We start from the raw sequence: 24,062 nt of genomic DNA, 5'->3' as shown, positions 1-24,062 counted from the left end.
TGTTAACAATATGGTTGTAGAATAATCTTTGATTGAAATATATTTCTCAGTGAAACATTACACTAATTTTCACAAAATAGAAGAATCTTTAAGATTAAAAAAATCTATAAAATTGAAAACATATACTAAGCATTACAGTACATTTTGTACTAACTGGTCACTGATAATGTCCAACTAGTCATTATGAAATAAAAGCAGGAAATGAGAAAGTTAACTAAAAAAAATGTAGAAATTCTTGTAAAATATCTGCTTATTTCCAAGTTTCTGTAATACTGTCAATCTTGCATATAATTATTAAATGTATACTTTCAACCTCATAAGGTTCATGCAGTCAACACAATTCAAACAACAACATTTCTAGCTAAAATTATGTCATACATTTAAAATTAAGCTTCATCATAACTAAGAAATTAATTCATAAAAGGGTAAGAACTGCATTAAAATATATATATATATATATATATATATATATAGAAAGATGGTTCTTAATTAAATTTTTGGATTAAACTACTATGAATCTTTCAGAACCTTAATAAAACCATACATTTCTATGCTATGTAAACTACAACATTAATTAAAATGTTTATATTGTATTTAATAGTAACGTCTAATGAAGGAAAGAAACTATTCAGTTTATTTTAGAAAAGTAAAAGACTCAAATTTTATTAATGTTTCTGATGATTACAATCACACAAACCAATTTTCATAAAATAATTTTTAATTTGATTGTCCTTTTTTTTTCAATCCTCTGTAGCATTATTTAGTGATAACTAGATAAAATGCTAAGAGCTTATTTCTTTCTTACTATTTTATTATAATTCCACCATTTATACAGTCATATAATAAACTTCAGCTATTACTAAACATAATAACATCAGAATACTTTAAATAAACTGTATGCTATATTTTTTCCAACCAATAGATTATTGAGTATTATAACTGTATGCTTACTTGCAAAACAAACATGCAATTTGATAAGTTCTAGCCTTTTTGAGTTAAAAATCAAACTAAAGTGTTATGGTGTGAATGCCATTTACAAGATGGTAAAGCATTATTTTAACTATACTTGTCACAAGATATTAGTAATAGGCCTCTTATACTTTTAAACACTACACTCTTTATCTAGTCTCTTAGGGATTTTTAAGAATTATTAGAATGTATGATAATAATATTTCATCCATGATATATTGAATCACCATATCCATTGCTGATAGCGTTTTTCTCAATAGAGAGTTCTTAAGGTCAGTTGGGGTTTAACATCATAGAAATTGTTGTAATAAATGACAAATACAACTACTGTGTTTGTTGTATCCCAGCTGGTCTGAAAAAACTCTTGATTGAGCAAAAACTGCAATAACAGCAATGGATATGGTGATTGTAGTTTGGTTAGCAAAATTATTATTATGCATTTTTCCGACTCAAGAAAAACCCCTAAGGCACTAGACAAATAATACAATATTCAAATATCTTCTATGCCTGATACTAATATCTTACAATAAGTATAAGGTAAGTTGTTAATTTAGTTTAAACTTACTACTTGTGCCCACCAAATACAAGCAATTTCATTTTTTTCCACTAAAAAAAAACAAACGTCTTTTTAAAATGCCCAAAATGTAGTGACATTTGAATAAATTTGATGTATTTAACCTTAACCATTCCTCAGTTAAAACAACCAATTGAATGTGTCCAATTGTTTGCGCTAGCCGTCCCTAATTTAGCAGTGTAAGACTAGGGGAAGGCAGCTAGTCATCACCACCCACCGCCAACTCTTGGGCTATTCTTTTACCAACGAATAATGGGATTGACTATAACATTATAACGCCCCCATGGTTGAAAGGGTGAGCATGTTTGGTGCGACGAGGATTCAAACCCGTAACCTTCAGATCACGAGTTGAACACCTTAACCTACCTGGCCATGTCGGGCCGAATGTGTCCAAGAATGCTCCAAAAATCTTTATACTTTTAAACTTTTGATAGAGATTTCTAGCCTGAGTATTTATCTTCCCAATACACTGTGTTACTAACAGATATCGACATAAAAAAAATGTGTAGAGGTAACTTTCAACGCGGTTATTGTGTTGCTCATTCTGTAAAAAGAAAAGAAAAAGCATGGTTGTAAATGTTAAAATAAGAAAGTTAACATCAGAATAATGTATTGAAAAACTTCAACATACAAACATAATCAGGCGTTCCAAGGATCTCTCTGATTTCGCTTCCTTTTAAAATAAGCCTAGAAATTCCAAAGTCGCACAGTTTCACATCATACTGTGACAAGGTACTTCCTGTAAGCAGCAAATTTTGTGGCTGAAATTGAAGAACAATGTTATAATTAAGCATTCGTAATAACTGGAATTATTGTTGATTCGTGTATCTAATGAGCTTCAGCGTTATTTGTAGATTTAGAAAAACTGTAAACAAAGATTAATCTCGGCAATATATGTATCGTTGTATTATGTTTATTGATGAATCGTGGAATATTTCATAGACCGTATCAAAATATTTTCGAAGGAAAATCTATTTTTATAAGTTCTGTGGTTTAACTTGCTTTGTAATAATAAACTATGGAGTTAATAATGGCAGTCGAACGATTCAAACAGTTTGAATTCATCAATAAATAAGAGTAACACAGGAAGTATACTGCATAAGGAATGTCAAGTTTTATTGAGCCTGTAAGCCCTAACCCTCAAGTTCACATTCCAAAATGGGGGCCATGTCATACGATCCAGCTCGAACGTAAGTGTGGCCACAACTGAAACAAGGAGTTCATTCACTAAAAACTTCGGAAAAGAGGGATAAAACTAACAGCTTCCGTCCGTTCTTGCTAAGCGGCTTGTGCCACGTGATATACAAAGAACGTGACGTAGGAGAATTAACTGGGATTAAAAAGCTAACGTACAAGTTTTTATTTCAGCATCTGATTTTTGTAAAACCAAAAACTCCCATAATGGTACAAAAATATTTTAAAACTGAAGAATGGAGTATCTTATTCAAAGAAAGAATAATAATAAGGTGCCATTGTATTATATTTGTGTTGCACAAACAAGTTTCAAACCTTAAAAGGTTAAAATATTAATTCTTAAAATGTTGATCCAATATAAAAGATCTTCAATTGCAATTAACATTTTAATGTCGAAGAAGTAATGCTCTTGAACTTGCTGACAAAATTTACAATAACACAGTTCAGTTCCTGCTGTATGTCACGCCCTCCAATGGTACTGCGGTATGTCTGCGAACTTGAAACGCTACAATTCGGGTTTCGATAGTCGGGGTAGACAGAGCACAGATAGCCCCTTGTGTAGCTTTATGCTTAACTTCAAGCAAACAAACATGCTATATATGTGACAAATACAATAATTCCAGGTTTCGTAATGCAGTTAAACAGCATTACATTCCCGGCGTTAACTAGAAAATTTAAGCAAATTAAAACTTGTTTCACATTTTAATATATATATATATATATATATATGTGTGTGTGTGTGTGTGTGTGTGTGTGTGTGTGTGTGTAGGAAAATATCTAATAAATGCTTAAAACTAATCTATAGCAAATTCATAAACTGTACAGATGACTTCAATTTCGACTGTTAAATCGGTTGAATGGAATCCTATAGTACACGATGGTATTAGACGAACGTTCCTTATGTTGTTTAAGCCCGTTCTACGTAACGAGGCCATGACGGATATGAAAGGTTAAGGATTATATATTTAAGTTATCGGTCAGTAACCCTTTCTTTCTTTGTGAACCTGACGATAACAGTAGGTTGAAACGTTGTTCGCTCTTCTACTAGTGCCTTCTCTACTCACACCAGCCGTTTTTAAATATGTAATTTTATCTACAAGTGGATTTTCTCGTCATCACGGATTAAAGGTTAAGGATTATTTTTGGAATCAGTGACAGACAAGTACTTAGAAAGTATGTCACGAGGAAAAGACGGTCACGACGGCACCATTTCGACCTTTTTCTTTCTTTCTTTTTTTTTGGATGATGCTGTTTGAGGGCATTCGTATAAATATGCTCGTGGGCTATGTGCACTAGCTGACCCTAATTCTTAAGATATTAAGGCAGCCGATTCGTGAGCTATTCTAATCGAACAGTAGGATTTGACCGTCACTTATAAAGCAACTAAAAGTGTAAATGTGAAAGCGTAAATTATTTGTTAAGATATTTTTATGGCGGTAAAGAGGAAAAATAAAACAGATCCTTAGGTCCACAGTCCGACACGCTAACCACTGGCTGCAATGAGACCCTAACCTTTTTATTTATGTTACCGTAATACTTGTACTATAAATTGATAAAACAGTGTTAGGATTTCTTTCAATGATGTACGACGTTCTCTTTTTAACCTATAACAAGCTTTAAGAATTGAAAGCCCCTTTTCAGTGACACAGCGGAATGTCTGCGGACTTACAACGATTGAATCCGTGTTCCCATACCCGTGGTAAGCAGAGCTCAGATAGCCCATTGTGTAAATTTGTGTTTAATTACAAAGAAAACGAATTGAAAGTAATTCAATGAATCTCTTTTCTTGAAAAATTACGTAAATACAGATTTAAAGGTTATTTTGAATAAAGTTTGTATAATCTTACAACTGAAAAACAGATAGTGTGAAAATGTTTTAACCATAATAATTTGGGATTCACTAAACTGCATAAGCTTAAGTGCTAACCCGAAACTTTCCTCGAACAAAAATCACCAAAAGTTAACATCCTGATTTTATATCAAAATAACACAAAAACATCTACAAAGTAATGACAATGGTGTATTTGGAGAACACATTAAGTCATAAAATCAATAAAACACAATTGAATAAACATGATAACCTAAGGGCCTTTTTACGAAGGTCATTGGAAATTAATAATTATAATTAAGAAGATATCTGGATTCAATGTTTTATTCACTGACTGAAATAACAACAAAGAAAATGTTAACTAGTATGATGGAAAAATAAGTAAAAACGTCGATATAATTGTTGTTGTGACTCAGATGACAGGTTACAGGGATGACAGAATCAGTATTAGATAAATACAAGCAATATTTTAAATATTTTCTCCATTTTTACAAATCACAAACAATTCAGCAAACTTATATACAGCAGTGATCTTAATTACTGTTTCACATGAAATATCCTTTAGATTCTAAGTAATAGTTTGTTTATTTCAGAATTTCAACGCTAAACTACAGAAAGTGCTATCTGCGCATATCCATTCCTAGATTTCAACTGATAAAGCAAAGAAAAGGCAGTTTGTCTTGTCAATAACATCAACAGCTAACTCGTCTAAGCAAATAGTTAAATTTTCTGTCGCTCTTATAGTTCACCCACAGCTCGAAAGTGCAGGACTCGTTTCTGTAGAAACAGATCGATAAGTGATAAAGACATTTACGTTTGTTTATGGAAGTTAGAACTCGATTTAAGATCCCATTGCAACAACTGAATGTAAGGCCATATGCTAATTAACAGTGAACTGAGATACGTTTTCGTCGATAGCTGCCAGGTGGTTAAGACTCGTAATCCGAGGGCAGGCTTGAATTCCCGTCACACCAAACATACTCGTCCTTTCAGCCGTGGGGGCGTTATAATTTTACGATCAATCCCACTAGACATTGGTAAAAGAGTAGCCCAAGAGTTGGCTGTGGGTGGTGATGACTAGCTGTTTTCCCTCTAGTCTTACACTTTCAATGACTGTTTTAACCATAGAAATGGTGATATGAACCTTACATTGGATTTTATAAACATTTTCGTAAACTATTCATTAAACAAACTGCTAATGTATCCATAATTTTTTTAGTTGCAATCATCTTAATACCATATAAGAAACACACATAAACGTCAATGAAACTACTGTCAAAGTTGCAACAAATCGTTCCGATTTGTGCCGACGTCTCTCACGTGCTTAACATAGAAAACTAGTGACGTCACCCAAAAGCATTGGCCAATTCTTTACGCTGCATATTATGGTAAGGAAAAGCTTATTCATAAAATATAATATATGGAACAAAACCTAGCCTGTAATAAACTGTAGGTAAGAAGGTCTGTAATTTAGGGTTTAATCTACGATAAAATTCTCTGCTAGTAATTCATAAAACATGTGAATTAGAAAGCGACATCTTCAATCATTAAAACCTGATGTGGTTCAAATGCTTTCAAGAAATGTAATCAGAAATATGAACGTGCACAAAATCAGTCTATTAATAAACATTTGTGATGGAGTAGGTTTACTTTACCTTGATATCTAAGTGTGCAATATTATTACGATGCAAAAAATCCACGCCTTCTAAAATCTGTCGCATCAGACGAGCTGCCTCCATTTCAGCGATGACTTCTTGGTCCTCCAAAACTCTTTGTAACTCACCACCTGCTGCCCTGACAAAACAAACACTTAAATTACTCTTACAAACGAGAACAAACAATATTAAAATATGTAATTATCACAATATTTTGAAGACCAAAATTTTTCATTAATATAACTTACTTAACTGGACTTAACCTATTTTATATTAACGCAGTTATTCTAAACATTTGAGAAATGCATCCAACGAATGAGTCATTTTAAAAGACAAGTCCGATTTGTTGTAAGACGCTACGTTAGTAACAGTACTTACAATTCCAATACCAGGTTTACTTCAGTTGATGTTTCGTAGACTTCGTGAAGGTGGATAATGCGCGGACACTTTTCACTCAATTTTAACACGTACATTTCGTGCATGATTTCATGACGTATATCGGCCGCACGACGTCGTTTCCGGATACATTTTGCGGCATATTCGATACCCGTTTCTTTGTGCTTGCAGCGACGTACCGTGGCAAATTTTCCCCTAGAGAAAGATAAAAATAGACAAGTCGCTGACATGTCAAAGTACATACTTTTGTTTCGTACAGTGCATTAGATTTAATTGGTCTCATGAAACAGCAAGCGATCGTTATAAGATTGTCTAGTTTTCTTAAACACATAAGTATTTATTTAATTGTGTTGCAAAAAGCAGAATAGTTGAGAGATATAACTTTATCCATTTCATATATTCAAAAAGTGCAAAAATACAAGTAATGACACAATTTTGCTGATTTACATCATTTGTTATTCTTAAAATGCATATCAGTTTTATATTACTGTCAGGAGAAGCATAATAAAAATTACACGTATTTTATTTGCCTAAAATACATATATACATACACACAGAAACTCGTCTATCTAACACGTAACACTAAATACAACTTCGAGGAAAGATCGACCCTCCTAGTTATTTGTAATCTGTGGGTTGCGGGTTCGAATCCCGTTAGCCAAACATGCTCATCCTTTAAGCCGTGAGGGCATTATAATGTTACAGTCAATCCCAGTATTCGAAGTTAAAAGAGTAACCCAAGAGTTGGCGGTGGGTGGTGATGACTAGCTGCCTTCCCACTAGTCTTACACTGCTAAATTAGGGGCGGTAGCGCAGATAACCCTCATGTAGCTTTGTGTGAAATTCAAAAAGAAAACAATTTTATTCATTACATATTTTGAGATACGATTATTTTGAAAATAAGAACATATCACAAAAACATCATATCGTGACAAACTACGAAATGGAAATGTTAATCTTTAATATTGCGCGGAATTCGAAAACAAACAATAAATATAGCGTAAAATACATATTTGTTTTCAACATTCTTCTTAATTTGTTCATTCCTGATTCCAAATCAAAGTGCCCCAGTGATATAGAGGTATATCTGCGGATGTAAACGCTAGGGCATGGCATGTCATCACGCATGGCGGTGATGACTAGCTGCCTTCCCTCTAGTCTTACACTGCTAAATTAGGGACGGCTAGCACAGATAGCTCTCGAGTAGCTTTGTGCGAAATTCAAAAAACAAACAAACAAACAAGTAAACGCTAGAAGTCGGGTTGCTATACCCATGATGGGCAGAGCACAGACAGCCCCTTATTTAATCTTGCGCTTAACTACAAACAAGGACTATAAAACAGACGTATGTAAAAATAGTATTTGAAGTTTATATTTTGTCTTCTTCACAAGACAATGGGAAAAGAAAGACCTGCAGTTTTTCGTGATATATTTTATTATTAGTATTAGACCTATCAGTTTCTAACACTTCGTCAGATTTCAGCATTTAAGTAATCTTTCTTCCTCTTTTTATTTGTTGCTTTGGACAATATAAAAAACAAACAAACGAAAAAAAACTGACGTATCTTCCAACGTGTCAGTTCCCATCTTTCACAGAAGATTCACTTTTTTTCTTGTCTTCAGGGGCGCACTCTCTCTGATGTTTTTTTAATTTGACCATTTTTTTTTCTTCATCCAGATTGTTGGCCCGGCATGACCAAGAGTGTAAAGGCGTGCGACTCGTAATCTGAGGGTTGCTGGTTCGCATCCCCGTCGCACCAAACATGCTCGCCCTTTCAGCCGTGGGGGCGTAATTATGTGACGGTCAATCCCACTATTCGTTGGTGAAAGAGTAGCTCAATAGTTGGCGGTGGGTGGTGATGACTAGCTGCCTACCCTCTAGTCTTACACTGCCAAATTAGGGACGACTAGCAGAGATAGCCCCCGAGAAGCTTTGTGCGAAATTCAAAAACAAACAAAAACAACTCCTGATTGTTTTTTATGAACGTTCGGCAGATGTGTATAGTGGTTATGTTCTTATACATTGCAAAATACTGGGATTGTAATTGTTTGATGTTAAGCGGTATCAATTAAATAAATCTACCTTTTGTTTTGAAAAACAACAAGATCTAGTTACAAGAAAATTAATAAACGTATCATGTCCTCCATTATAAAGTACATAGTTCTATTTGAGAAGCTAAAAAATGCATTATTTTCTAAATTCAGACTGTTCAACGAAACGGTATTTTAAATATCTGCTCAATAGGTCAACATGACTTTAAAATAATGTACATTACTCTAATAACAACTGGACCATGAGGTCTTGTCCTCAGAAGACGGGTTCAACCCGACTAGTCATCTCACGCTCCAACGAATCAGTTTATAGTTGAACTGTTTTGTTAGCTATGTGTTTGAAAACATGACAGGTTCTCTCACGTTACTGGTAAATTATATAGAGTACAAATGGACAGTGAGAAATACTGTTATCTACAAACACCAATTTTTCAAGTAGCGTTCTCCTCAACAATACAAGCGTAAAAATACACCCTACTGTCGATTTTTTTAAAAAATAATTTAAGAAATCATAAAGAGTTTGTCACAAATATTGAAACTAGAATGAATCACATGTGGCGTACAAGACTATAATAATACGATAATATGTTTTGAATTATCAACATTGTATATTATCTGAGGATTCTGCTAAGGATTCTATGCCATGGAGACATCTCCTAAGGTTGACATCCCTCTCTCTATGTCGCTCCCTGGGTAGCCTTAAGAACACATACCAAGTTTGATGACAATCGGTGCAATAGTTCGTCAGTTATAAGCGAACACACAAAAACTTCTGTCAATTAATAATGGTTTGGTTAAGAAACGAAATAAAATTAAACTTAATTACATTTTGTACTTTTTGTGGTTTTTCGTTTCTAAAATAAACGGACCTATTTCTATACGGCAATATGTTTCTATTCCATTCTATGGGTTCTACGTAAAAATATATTTTAAAATATATAGTACAAAATCAACTGAAAATATTAATCTAAAAAGAATAATTCAGTCGTCTTATACTAACAAGAAATTCTTATCAAGAAGACAGCAACTGATATATTGTATTATAAATACTATTAAGGTATCCTAACTACTTTCAACAACTATTATCAGAGTAACTCTTACTTTGTTCCTAATAAAAAAAAAATATTGTTTACCTGTTCTCCTTCAAAGGGTTAAACTCTGGTAACCTGTGAACCAATCACGATACTTAACCTTCCTTTGTTTGTTTTCTAACCAGAAGAATGTCTTATTTACATAAAGCAAAGTAACCTTATTTTCAGTATATTTGTATTTTTCGCACAAAAATCAACCTAAAAGCACCAATACTTACGTCAACCAAGTTAAATAGATGTGAACTAAAAGAAAGTGTAAAAAAATAAACTCTCAGCATAACTTTTCAAAGCTTAAAATTATGACTCTACGTGTCATAATCAGCGAGATAAACACAAAATTAAGTTTGTTTGTTTGGAAATTTCGCGCAAAGCTATGTAAGAACTATTTGCGTTAGACGTCCATAATTTAGCAGTGTGAGACTAGAAAAAAGGCATTACCTAGAGAAAGGCAGCTAGTCATCACCACCCATCGCCAACACTTTGATTAATCTTTTACCAACGAATACTGGGATTGACCGTCAAATTATAATGCCCCCACAGCTGAAAAGACGAGTACGTTTGGTGTGACGGATTTCTAGTCGACTGCCCTAACCACCTGGCCATACTGGGTCGACAAAATTAAGTCCTCCCAGTGACTTAGCGGCAAGTCTGTGGACTTACAACGCTATAAAACGGGGTTCGACATTTCTTGAAACATACACTACAGACAGTCCATTTTGCAGCATTGTCCTCAACAACAAAGAAACAAATAAATTGAAAAAAAACAACAATGCAATCTTCCTCCATAAGGACAAATAATAAAACCAAGGATTATAAAACGTCATAAAAAAAACTGCACATAATTTGCATGGACCATGCATACGTCACTAACTAACATGAAATTATTGAAGCGATGGATCTAGTTATGTTGATACTTATTAAAATTGAAGTTGTTTTTTTTAAATCAGTAAGTCACACACACACACAAATATATATATATATATAGACACACACACAAATTATGACTTTTTTGGATGATCGTGGCCAAGTAATTAGCACGCTTAATCTGAATCCGAGGATTCATGGTTCATATCCAATTACTTCAAAAACCACTTTTTGCATTTCGGGGTTGTGGAGGCACAGTAAGAGTAACAGCCAAATCTCACTACTCAGTTGAACACGAATAATTTTTTTAATTATCAGTTTAAAACCCAACATGGCTGTCGAAAGGTAACTTTTGTGTAGCCTTGCATAAAAATTATAAAAGAACTAATGATAAAGTATTCACAGACTAATTTAAGAAATAAAGCAAAACCTTTTTAAACCTTGTCTGACTTAACTAATGAACAAATTGCTTTTTTTGAGCAAAAAGTTCCCTATATGTTTAAGTTTTAGGTTCATGTTTGTAGTTATATGAAGTATTGGTAGAAAATACACAATGTTCATAAATGTAAAAAGTCATTCCGCCATTTTTTATAAATGTCACACTGACTTTTTTTTTGTTCTTTTTGACACCAGTAGGAACGTAAACATTTCCAGCAAAAATATTTTTTTGTTGGTACAGTATGGAAACTTGACTTCCTTTTAATTCAGAGTGAAATAGACCTCTTATGAATTAAACCTATTTCGTACTTTCCTATTTCTTACCGTTTACTTTATTTTCTGATTACAAACTGGACTACAGTCAAGGATGGAAAGATAAGAAAAAAATACCCTCATTCACACAAGTACATAAGTGCAAACTGTTTATTTTCGTATAAAAGCTGTCGTTTGCTGGGCTTTAATTTTGAACTAGTTAATAATTAGAACGATAAAATTCGAGTTCTATTCCCCACGGTGGACAGAGAGTTTAGATAGCCCATTGTGTAGCTTTATGCTAAAACCACACATAACAAATAATCTACCAGTTTCTCTACAATCAGTCCCTTCAATTCTACAACATTTTCATGAGGGGTATTTGCCATGTCTGTACTAGATGTATTCAAATTGCGTTTTCTAAAGAAGAAGGCTGGTCGTTTACACCGTATAACTAGGTCATCATCCTAAGAATCCGAAATGAGGAAGGTAGCCACTAATTAAGTTAAATATTTTCCCTGTGACGGTTCTGTTGTTTACATGAAACATCGTCATTGTTACGAATGTAAAAGTGTAAGAATCGCATATTTCTACATTTGCGTGGCAGCAATTTATTTTTGCTTTGATTTAAAACCACCATTAATATTTCCGTTGGAACCACTCCCGGACTTTGGAAGGAAACAAGCTGTCATGTTCCTGTTTTTTTACTCCGTCATCAAGATTGATAGATTACCCTATTACGTGCGTGATCTCGAAACTCCCACCATTATTCAAACGTTAACTTTATAGTCTATCTCTGACACTATAGCTATATCAGGCGAGATAGAAATCTTTACTGGCATATACGTGTGTGATGCAACGTATCTTATAACTCAAATGGTTGAACAGTAAAGTGGTATTCATCAATAACAACTAATATATATACTACTAATAACTAAATATGGCAGTACTGCCCTCAACAACAAAAACAACGAAGGAGTGATGTAATTATAAGGAGATTCCGATGCCATTTATTTTCCATGTCTCCTGTCAGCCACTAGATTGTGCTTATACAATCGTAAATGAGACAAAAAATGCGCAGTTTATAAACGCTTATCAAGTAGGTGCTGAAGACGGTAGTGTGCAAGCGTCTACAGTTTCTTTCGCTATGCTCTAAGAATGGATTTACGCAACACTTTATATGATCCAGTAAGATCGGTGGTTGACTGTAGCCTTCAAGCAAAGGAAATTTTGGTCATCTGTACATGCATTTCTGAGTTTGCGAGCTAACGTTTCATCAACACAACAAGAGCAGCTCACCTTTGATCGAGCTGAATATATGGTAAAGATTAAAATGAAACAAAAACACTAGCACCTTGTCGTTTTTCAGATAAGTTTCATTCACCTGACACAAGCTTTTATAATTTATATCCACAACATCAACTCTTCTGTTCCGATCCTACGTTACAAAATTATATATGGTGATGCAAACTTATTTATTATCACGATAGGGGTTATCGTTAACCACTTAAAATCGAACTCGACTAGTGTCCATCTGTTACATTAACGCTCAGTTTTTGCCCATCTTGAGAATGCGTGTGCATCCTACTGTATAAATGCTTTGTTTGTTTTTTGAATTTCACGCAAAGTTACACGAGGGCTATCTACGCTAGCCGTCCATAATTTAGCAGTGTAAGGCTAGAGGGAAGACAGCTAGTCATCACCACCCACCGCCAACTCTTGGGCTACTCTTTTACTACCTTGCCAAACTGTGAATCCAAGGGTCCACAGTTCAGGTACTGTTGCAGTGAGTCAATCTTCACACTCTGGGGCCACGGGTGAATTAGAAGAGTCATGGCGAACCCGCAATGTAGCTCAAGAGTAGTGATTGGGTACTGTTAGATACAAGCCGAATGGTGATTAGGTATTCTTGGATACAGAGCGAGTGTTGATTGGGTACTGTTAGATACAGACCGAGTGTTGATTGGGTACTGTTGGATACAGACCGAGTGTTGATTGGGTACCGTTGAATACAGACCGAGTGTTGATTGGGTACCGTTGGATACAGACCGAGTGTTGATTAGGTATTCTTGGATACAGACCGAGTGTTGATTGGGTACTGTTGGATACAGACCGAGTGTTGATTGGGTACCGTTGGATACAGACCGAGTGTTGATTGGGTACCGTTGGATACAGACCGAGTGTTGATTGGGTACTGTTAGATACAGACCGAGAGTTGATTGGGTACCGTTGGATACAGACCGAGAGTTGATTGGGTACCGTTGGATACAGACCGAGTGTTGATTGGGTACTGTTAGATACAGACCGAGATTTGATTGGGTACTGTTAGATACAGACCGAGATTTGATTGGGTACTGTTAGATACAGACCGAGATTTGATTGGGTACTGTTAGATACAGACCAAGTGTTGATTGGGTACTGTTGGATACAAACCGATATTTTGAAAATCTTCCTTTACTGGTATTAGAGTTTGCTACATTCTTCTTATTGTTATTGAAGTTTTTCATCCCGTTTCCATGATAATGAAATTATTATTGTGATACGAATTTTGAAGTAATTTTTCAAGAGATTAAAAAGCTTTAACTTAATTTTCAAAGTCGTCCCCTAAGGGAATCATATCTTGGATTTTAGCGTTGTATGCCCATAAAATTACCGCTTACCCACCTGAGGAAGGGTGTTTGGTATCTTTGTAATGCAATAACTATCTAAATAAAGGAAAGAATATAGGTTCTAGAATGATTGCTTGTGTCCCTGACATAACATTATACACATACTATTGTTTACGTAATATAATAACTTAAATGAACATCAGGATTATATGTGTAATTGTCTTTACGCTCGATTGTCGACATATTGGCCTTTTGGAATAATGGAGCTGTGATCGGTGTTATTGTCTATTTCTTCACTATTAGGGATAGCTATCACAGATAGTGCATGTGTATCAATGAACTACATTTTCTTCTAATGAAACAATGTAAAAGAAGAAAAACATGGCGAAGAATCTAGTGTTAAAGTCTACAAAACCCATGGAGAAGACACTTTTCTATGTTTTTCATTTTCATAAACAGTTGTACTCTTTAGTTAGCTGGATAAATAACGTATGTAACTTGTACGGGTGCATGGCTTACTAGTGCAAGTTTTGTTTGGTCGTTTATTTTTCGCGGTCGTGAACCGGTATTCGAAATAGAGTTTTCCGGTAACTTGTTATCTTCGTTAACTGTTTCTTCTTTTACTTTGATGTTTTTGTTCTAACATGGTCGTCATTCATTTTTAATTCACTGTCAGTATTCGGTTGATGTAGCACCCATCAAAAACTCAGTACGGGTGCTTTTTTGTTGTTGTCATTTGTGGACATCCTCTGATTCCATTTTCTTTTTACTCTTCACCAGACTTGTATGTTCTTATCCCTCCACTCATTGGATATTAATATCAATAAATGTTAACTAATTTTACACAGTTACTACTTCAAATGTTTGTTTTATTCCCTTTCGATCCGTTATTTCTCGGTTTGAGCTTTTCCTCCTTTATAAATCACCTGATTTCTGTTTCACCCTTTACATTTGTACCTGTTCAATCGAGATGGTTCTCGAATATGTAGACACTTGCCCAATGTATGACATAATTAACTCGCGCTTGCAATAACATGGCCTGCAATGTTAGTAACAAGTATGGGGTTGCTCGTTTTTTTCAGGCGCTTATGCAATCAAAATTTTCCCCAACCCTTGGTATCTCAGCTGCAGGTTTGAAAGCTTATGATGCTCAAAATCGAGGCACAACACAGTGTCATAGCCAAGGAAGACTTTCGAAGTAAAGAGAGATTAGTTTGTTGGTTTGTTTTGTTTTAGCACAAAGTCACCACCGAAGGGAATCGAATTCCGGATTTTAGCGTCGTAAGTCCGTAAATTTACTGCTGACCCACCAGAGAAAGGGTGTTTCGTATCTTTGTAATTAAGTAAGTAAAGTAAGGAAAGAATGCTAGAAACACTATTTAAACTTTGGGAGGAGGGGGAGTTGATGAGATGGTTTTAGGGATGCTGTTTCATTTACTTAAACATCAATTTTAAATAGCCTCACCCTATATTAGTAAGGTCGAAGAACAATTATCGAATATACTACTGTGCACTGATTAAAATTAACATAACAGATAAAAAAGTGACTAATTTTTCTAACCTTCTTTCTTTTCAGATACGTGAATTTATATAAGTCAGTAAATGAAACTGAGAAAGACGTTCAGCGAGTGAAATATTTTTCAATTACTGGCTTCTTTGTTTGATGATTTGTTTTCTTTGTTTTTTGAATTTTTGAATTTCACACAAAGCTACACGAGGGCTATTTGCGCTAGCCGTCCGTAATTTAGTAGTGTAAGACTAGAGGGAAGGAGGCTAGTCATCACCACCCATCGCCAACTCTTGGGCTACTCTTTTATCAACGAATAGTGGGATTGACCGTAACATTATAACCCCCCACGGCTGAAAGGGCGAGCGTGTTTGGTGGGACGAGGATTTGTTTTGTTTTGTTGCGTGACTGTTGGGCTCTGAAAATTTAATCCACGGTACCTTTGTGTTGATTGAAGAAGTAAATCTCTCTTTTAACTTATATTATTGATATTAGATACATAAAATAATATCATACAGTTTGCAGGAATGATGCATACAAAATGACATCACAGGAAGACATGGGAAATAAATATAGGTGAAAATGAGAATGCTATTATCAAAACACTTTCAGTCATTTCATCAGTAACAGATAGGATAAGATATTATGATCGACTGATTTGAATCCGATGTTCACAGTGTATAAGTTATGTTAATATTGACTATGCGACCAAATTGAAAACAGGCAAATGACAATCAATCATCAATATTTATTCAAATGTATAATTTTTGTTTATTTCTATGTACATTTTATACAAACTTTAGAAATATTGTATAAGTTGTGTAGTTACTTTATTTATAATGCGTTTTATCATCTTTAAATTATTAAGATATAATTAAGTTTTAAAACATATATCAGTTTACTGTTATTTCCTTACGTGGTTTTGATTCATACTAAAATATTTATTTGAAAGCTCTGCTGCACAACCAATAGTTCACTGGGGTCATCACAGGAGAAGTAAAACGAGTGCAAGATTTGAATGTAATTTTATCAAACTGTATATATCAATCTACCAACAAGAATAACCTAAACAAGCTTATTTTTGAGTAAGATCAAACGAATAAAAATGGGTAAGCTACAAAATCGAAAGTTAGCATTAAGTTGTCCAACTTTGTGTAGGAACAAATATTACTTCTAATGAGAGTAGGAAGAAGTTGTACACATAACAGAATTATCAGATCGCAAGCCACAAGTACTGGGATTGCTAAGTAACTCAGAATCAAAAGTTTATCATCCAAGAACTAGCAAATTACATTACCGTATTTCCATCAACAAGTTTGTTCTGACACTACATCATTAAATACTAAATTGCACGATCAAGACTGACGGGTTTGCTCTACACATGGCGTTAGGAGAGTACGTCAATTTAATAGAAAAATACAAAACTTTATAACCCAAGCGCTTTAGAAGAGTGGACCTTTCTTCACCAGGAGCAAACTGGAAATTTGCTCTATCATGAGCCTATTAATTTAGGTATAAATTCCACCAGTGTTAGTGAGGCAGAAATTCAATATACAACTAGGACAAGCTGTACGTGATGTTTAGGTCAAAAGCATCTATACTGAAACAAAAATGTCATTAGTTACTGTATCATGTATGTCATAATAAATATATTTGTACATGTTTTGTAGCCTGTCCTCGATCAAGCCAACATATTACAGACGTTTCTGGTTTAACCAGTGTTACTTAACGTTTAATTACTTTTGACAAACTGCCAAAAGCACATCTGTGATCGCAACCTTTTTTGTTTTTTAAGGTGATGCAAAATTTTATAATTGCGCTGTAGATTCGTCTTTTATTTTTATGAAACATAACAGTAAATTAGGACGGTTATTTTCACATAACTAACAAGGGCAAATTTACTATTTCTTCGTAAAGTTATTTGGTAATATGTCAATCCACCACAACACAACTTTTAAAGTTCAGACGTCATCCCACGTACACTAGTGTACCTACTACTTACGTTAAAGTTTGCACTCATTACTTATCATGACACAATATTTTTGCCTCCCTTCGTCCGGAGGGTAAAGTACAAATAGATCACTGTGTAGCACTTTTGGGCCTAACAACAAACAAACACTATTTACATACTTTATAGCTTTGTTATTTTCGGAGCAGCCTATGTAAACTTTACTAGAGAACATTGTTCTCTTTACCAGTATATTCGACAGCTGCGCAGCTGCTTTTTGTGTCTTGGAATAAGCACCGACTGAACGCAACGTAACGTGACTATTTCTATTCTTTTAACTATATACTAAATTACGTGCATCCACGTTGTCAGAAAACTTTACGCGGCCTTGAGGTTTGAACGCTGAAGGTTGAAATGTCCAGGAAAAATTATTTACCACCAATCTTTTTTGGTGCTACAAGTTTTTTTTCTGTGTAAACAATGTACCTAAAAAAAAGTAATAGAAAATTCACTCTTTTCTAGCTAATGCTGAATAATTTAATTTTGTTTACATTTTATTCTAATTATGGCATGCCTGACTATTCATAACCTGATTGTTTATATTGTTTATGTTTTATTTTTTACAGTGATGTTTAAAATTTTGTCCTTGTACTTTCAAAAGTAGCAGTCTCTTCTTTTTTTCATATTAAAATATATTTTCATTTTTGAAATAAGTACAGCTTTTAGTACATTTTTGCCCTTTTCTCTGTTTATGGCCAAGACTATGGGTAGGGTCGACTAACTAGCACTACGGTATGCGGTAAAATGAAAATGTATGCGGGTCTACAATGCTAAAAACCAGATTTCGATACCCGTGGTGACCCGACCACAGATTGTCTATCTTTGTGCTTAACTTTAAACAAACAAAATAAAATTGTTTATACGCAGTGATAAGGCAAAAATACTTAGTAAAAAGTGATCTTTCATTTCTTTAACATAATACCCAAGACACAAATTTGATCTTTCCCTACGGCGAAAAAGTAAAAACTTTAAGAATTGATATCCTCGGGTTTGTCAGAAAACGTTGCACCGACGAATCAAATTCTTAAGGAGCTATGAAATAGCTAACTGTTATGAACACTTCATACCATATTTGTTCATTCTTTTATATTATTATTCACGACTAACTTTCTTATCTTTTGTATACAATAAATGAAGATAGCGCTTCTGTTTCTATAATCCTTAAACTACAGTGTAATATCCATGATTCATAAATTTGATATGAAAATTGGGCAACGCCTATAATCCACCTACAAAAAGCTACTTGGTACTTCTGGTCACTGACTCAATTTAGAGAAGCCAGTCTATATATGGGGAGACGTACGGCGCCAGACCGCCAAGGTCCTCCGAGTCAGCCTTCGCGTGTGAGCAAAGTATATAGGTGAAGGGTTTGTGGGGGACCCCATGCCTCTTTGGGAGTTCCCGAGGGAAAAAAATACATACCCAGCTGGTGCAAATAATCAAGTATATGACGAACACCAAAAAGATTCTATGTAACAGTTCAACAAAACACATATGTTCTTAAAAAACAAAACACCTTCAAGGAACAGAGATGAAATAAGATCAAAAGGTATGTTATATTTTATACTTTTTTAAAAAGTAAACTGTGTGCATATTTTTAAAAGTTACTTACAAAGCTTTTACAAAAATAAGTTTTTTCTAATTGATTATTTTTGCCACTCTTTGCCTTTAATTTCGGAGAATGAACTATAATAACATAAATCGTAGATCGGAGGAAATATCCAGCACGACTTAGTACAGGATTCAAATTGATCTCGCATGTTTAACTGACACTCAAATTAATTTTTCGTTTCTGCTTTGAGTTCTTGTTTTTGTTTATCTCAAATTTAAGGAAAATCCTCTACATAATGGCTTACTTTAACTTTTCTTCAGCTATTAAGGCTTCTGTTAGAGAATTTTCAATTTCCATAATAAGATTAGACACACGTCATTTGGATTTGGAGCATTTTCATTAAAGTCTGAAATATTCATCCAACATTTAAGTAAAATTTGACTAAATATTACAGTATGGAGAAGCAACATACCAAAACCTTATACAGTCAACTATAATTCATATATATATATATATATATATATGAGTATATAACATTCAAGAAAGTTTGTTTCATATAATAAACTACTCAGAGGATGAGGTCATTAAGATAACCAATTTTCTGCTATATGTTTGCTACTCTGTGTCATGAGGTGTTTATTTTTTGGAAACAATCCTAACATAACTGGAACAGGCTAATATTATAATATAACCACAGTGCAGGATGTCCTCAGCATTATTGAACACACTTTTGGCGTTATATGTTTTGCTGAAACGCTATTTTTATGGAGTTGAATCTTTGTACTTCCAAAGTAAATTATTCTTTCTGAAAAAATAATAGCACCAGTCATCATCACATACTAAATAATAATATTAACTTCTGTTTCTTCCAACAAATGGATATTTTTTCTTCACATATTCATCTTCATAATCAATCATAGAGAGTTGCCACGCCTCTCATTAAATAGCCTAATACCAATAAACACTTTATAAACGAATCCTCGACTTTGTGGGATCTTCCGCCTTGCTTTTGACACCTAGGTGTGAATACTACACATCCTGGATATAATGTGAGATGTTCATAAGCTATGGTTAATTTTCATACTAGGCTTATACAGTGATAAGACGTATTTCAGAAATGAAAGTAATATAATAAACCAAGTAATGAGAAGTGTCTAATATATATAATTTAAGGAACTTCGCGACAACTACCACAATTCTGCATAAGGAGCACGTTACTTATGCACGATATTAACCATAGCAGGAAGTTGAGTAGTTTCTCGTAACACATCGCAAAACACAACAGCTGTCTAGCACGCCGGAGGCAATGGAGTTACCAAGTGAGATTTAATATTCCTGCGCATACAAAAAACTAGTTCCGACCGAAAGGAGGACATAATTTGTGTTTTGATATTAAATTGAAATATAGAAACTTGATAATTGGTATGTCTGTAGTGTCGAATTAATGGAAGGTATACGAAAACGATTACTTAAAACCTATCTTCAAAAACCATGAACTAACTTCTAACCTTGTAATATATTCCATTTATTTAGTCTTCTTCTAGTGACATACATCAGAGTTGTATGTGTTTTCTCATAGCAAAGCCACATCGGGCTATTAGCTGAGCCCACCGAGGGGAATCGAACCCTTGATTTTAGTGCTGTAAATCCCTAGACTCACCGCTGTATTAGCGGGGGGCGACATCAGAGGTAACCAATATTTACTATATATATTGTCCAATGTGACAAGGTTTGGAACAAAAAACGATTTTCTCGAATATTGTAGATGATTATATGACTTCAAATATAATGGTTTTAATAATGTATTTCACAGATTTCGAAAATAATATTCATTTTACGTCACGATTTCTTTTCCTAAATCGGGAAGAAAAAATCTTACTTAGATTAAATTACTATTCCCTTTAACACAATGAACGTATTACTATTATTATTGTGTTTGGGTTCTAGAATAATCAATAAGACTCTCACGTCGCGATTGGTCTAAGTATAACAAAATGTGACCTAATTTCAATGAAAATGATTGAGGTATGTATAAGTACATATGACGTTTTTGAAAAATCTGTACGTGATGGAGTAAAATGGATATCATTTTCGAATTAAGCGTACAGGAAGTAGCGTAGAACATGTGAATAGTTCAAGACAATAAAGCCATCACAGAACTGTGTTATTGGTTACATATGAGGAAAAAAACAACAATAAAAAACATAACTTTCTAAAACCGTTGAGTTACAAATCTGTAACCGCTCATCGAAACGTGTTGCATATGTCATAACTGCATATCTTTTAATTTTAAATAAAGTAGTGTACTTTCACATGCAACGAATACTACTTTTAGTATTACTCAAACTATTCACATTTTTTCCTGACTTACATAAGGCGCATAGGCCTTCTAGCTTTTCAACCCACTGTTATCTTCCTTTAGTAATTGCATTGCACTTTTCAGTACAATATATAATAATATTTTACCTTATAAAAATATTAGTGTAGTTATACAGAAACTTTGGCTGTACTGTTAACGATTATATCTGAAGTAAACGAAAGCTCATGTATGCGTTAATCCCGCTGTTTAAAGTGTTTTCCTACGTTTTAGCTTGGGACTGAGTTTGCATGACACAAACGGACGCTCATGTTAAGTATCTCGTAACCTTGGAGATAATTCTGCTTCGTTTCCAACTTTAATTTCTCTCAATTAAATACATCCTTTGTTTCTCTTTAACATATGGTCGAAGTTGGACGTTCCTGCTATATAATTCTCTAATCAGACACTCACTACAGTTAGAGGAAAACATAAAAGGTCCCCTATATTAATCACTAAATTCTTTCTTGGCTTCATCAGAATTTCTGCACTTGTATTGCATGAATACATTGTAGATTTTTTTTATGCCAATTTTGGTTCAAACTCCGTTAAATTGTACTATTGCAATTTATTCACATTCCTTCTAGTCTTAAAAAATTAAAGTTATTGTTAACTAATGCCAATGAGAATTACATCCAACATTAGTATAATCGTGTTATGATCTTTAAAGTCGTCTTCTATATAAACCAGATAAATTAAAGAGATGCTTCTTTGTGTTCTTTCTTCAACTGAATGACACGTGTATGATTCACCTCTCGCCCCTGACCTGCTTATTAGACAAGAATGCCTCAGAAACAATGATGCAGCTTTTCTGAGTTCTTAGTCGCTGTACTTCTGTCTAACGAGGCCAAACCTGAACATTACACGGAATGAACACATCTCAAATCACAAGAATGTAATGATATTTAGTAGGTGGATGATAAATCAAAAAAGCAGCCGTAGAAAAACGTCAGTCATGAATCAGAGGCGTTGCTAGGTGCTTAAAAGATTCGGAGATCGGGTCTATGGCCGCAGGGTTTTTGGTATTTCAATAGTATATCGATCGTGATTCTTCGATTCTCACTTTTCAAGACACCAACAGGAGCACAGGTCCCGCATGCTAGCGTCTAGTGAAGCCTCTATCAAGAATTCTACTATGACATTATATGCAAAAACTTATAAAAATATAATAACTACATTTTTCGCTTTGTGAAATTGTAAACACAAAGGCAAAACATCAATGATGCACCCGACTTAAAAACTCAACGGTCAATGCACAAGTTATACGCAATTTGCATTTGTTCCGGCTCGTGTTCTAGTTTGGCTACCATACTCAACTAAGTAACAAGAGACGCCCAAACGATGTTTACAGTGCGTTTGTAAAATATTACCTGTGTAAAACATTCACGGTACCAAATGGTAAAACTGAAAATAAACGCTAATGATAAGCTCTTACCAGTCCTTACCCTAAAAAAGATATCGACCTGTAGTGTCTACATATTCCATTATACTGAATAATTCCAGGTTTAACCTTCTACAACACGTACTTAATCAACTGAAAAGCGTGTGAAATTAGATTTTATATGTAAAATAAATGGGAAATCTAGCAGAATATAATTAAATTAACTGTGATATAGTCGGTATTTTTATTTACATTTTTATGTCAGTCGAATGCTATTAAAGATATTGTAATCAATAAAATTGTGGACCCACAAACGATTTCGTGCACAAAGAATTTGGAATACAAATATGTTTAAAAATTCTATAGAATGGACCCAATCTGTAATTTTAGGGTTAACTGACGGCCAACAGTGGATATAGCAACAGCCGCAGATACACGTTAAAGATAATACACACTTTCCTTGACCTACCTTACAATGGTGTGATGTTCTCAAATTAATTTCGGTCATTAAAACATGATTGGAATACTATAGCACCTCTAACACAAGGTTTCTCTTGTGAAACAAGAATAACTATTATATTAGGAAACTGTTCTCCACAAGTGTAGAAAAGTTTTTTTTTTTTTTTGTCTATTGATAACAATATTCATTGAAAAGCACAGCACAAGGACCAAGGTTTCGAGACATGTCACATAAACATGCATCTAAACCAAAAACAGTAAGGCAAATATAGAAGGATCAATCAGTCTGCGGAACTGCAACGCTAAATTTTGAGTTTCGATACATATCCGCAGCGGCCAAAGCACAAGTGGCCTATAGTGTAACCCTCCGTTCAAACAATAAATATACAATCGACCTCTGTATATTAAACGTCTACTTATCGAGAGATGAATGTTGCAACTATTATTTTGCACCACAGCTCTCAGCTATCAACTATTAAATTTCTGTTTCGGTGGCTCAAAATTCATATAATTTTATTCCATTCGAAAGATAAACGGTCCACTTGGAGTGACAATGTAGCTTCTAATTTACTTAATTCTAATGTATTAATAATGAAATTAATTGGTTTGAGCACCTGTACTAGTTATTAGTCAGTAGAAACTGGTTTGATGACTAGTCAAACGACAGTATTCTTGTCATGTTTAGTAGTACGATCACCTACGTCTAATTACCAACTTATTATTATCATTTGATACTAATTACCAATATCCTACGTTTAACTGTTGGCTACTAATCTGTTATTGAAGGAAGTACTAAAAAAACTTAGTGATTTTTGTTTGTAATTAAGAACAAAACTACACAATGGGCTATCTGTGCTCTGCCCACCAAGGGTATTGA

At 34.2% G+C, this 24,062-nt stretch overlaps 1 protein-coding gene across 3 annotated transcripts in view; it reads right to left on the bottom strand.

Moving 5' to 3' along the window:
* The window catches only part of LOC143233876 (serine/threonine-protein kinase 17B-like), a 45,594-nt gene that overhangs the window by 3,672 nt on the left and 17,860 nt on the right, over window positions 1-24,062 (bottom strand). For all 3 annotated transcript variants that reach the window (XM_076470720.1, XM_076470721.1, XM_076470722.1), the window contains 3 exons: window positions 6,599-6,811; window positions 6,221-6,359; window positions 2,175-2,304 (listed from right to left, as the gene is read on the bottom strand). In XM_076470720.1, the coding sequence (XP_076326835.1) occupies window positions 2,175-2,304; window positions 6,221-6,359; window positions 6,599-6,811 (482 nt within the window). The remainder of the gene's footprint in view (window positions 1-2,174; window positions 2,305-6,220; window positions 6,360-6,598; window positions 6,812-24,062) is intronic.

The sequence above is a fragment of the Tachypleus tridentatus genome, chromosome 12, assembly GCF_004210375.1.
Source record: "Tachypleus tridentatus isolate NWPU-2018 chromosome 12, ASM421037v1, whole genome shotgun sequence".
Lineage (NCBI taxonomy): Eukaryota > Metazoa > Arthropoda > Merostomata > Xiphosura > Limulidae > Tachypleus > Tachypleus tridentatus.
This window is presented reverse-complemented; position numbering and strand designations above follow the sequence as displayed.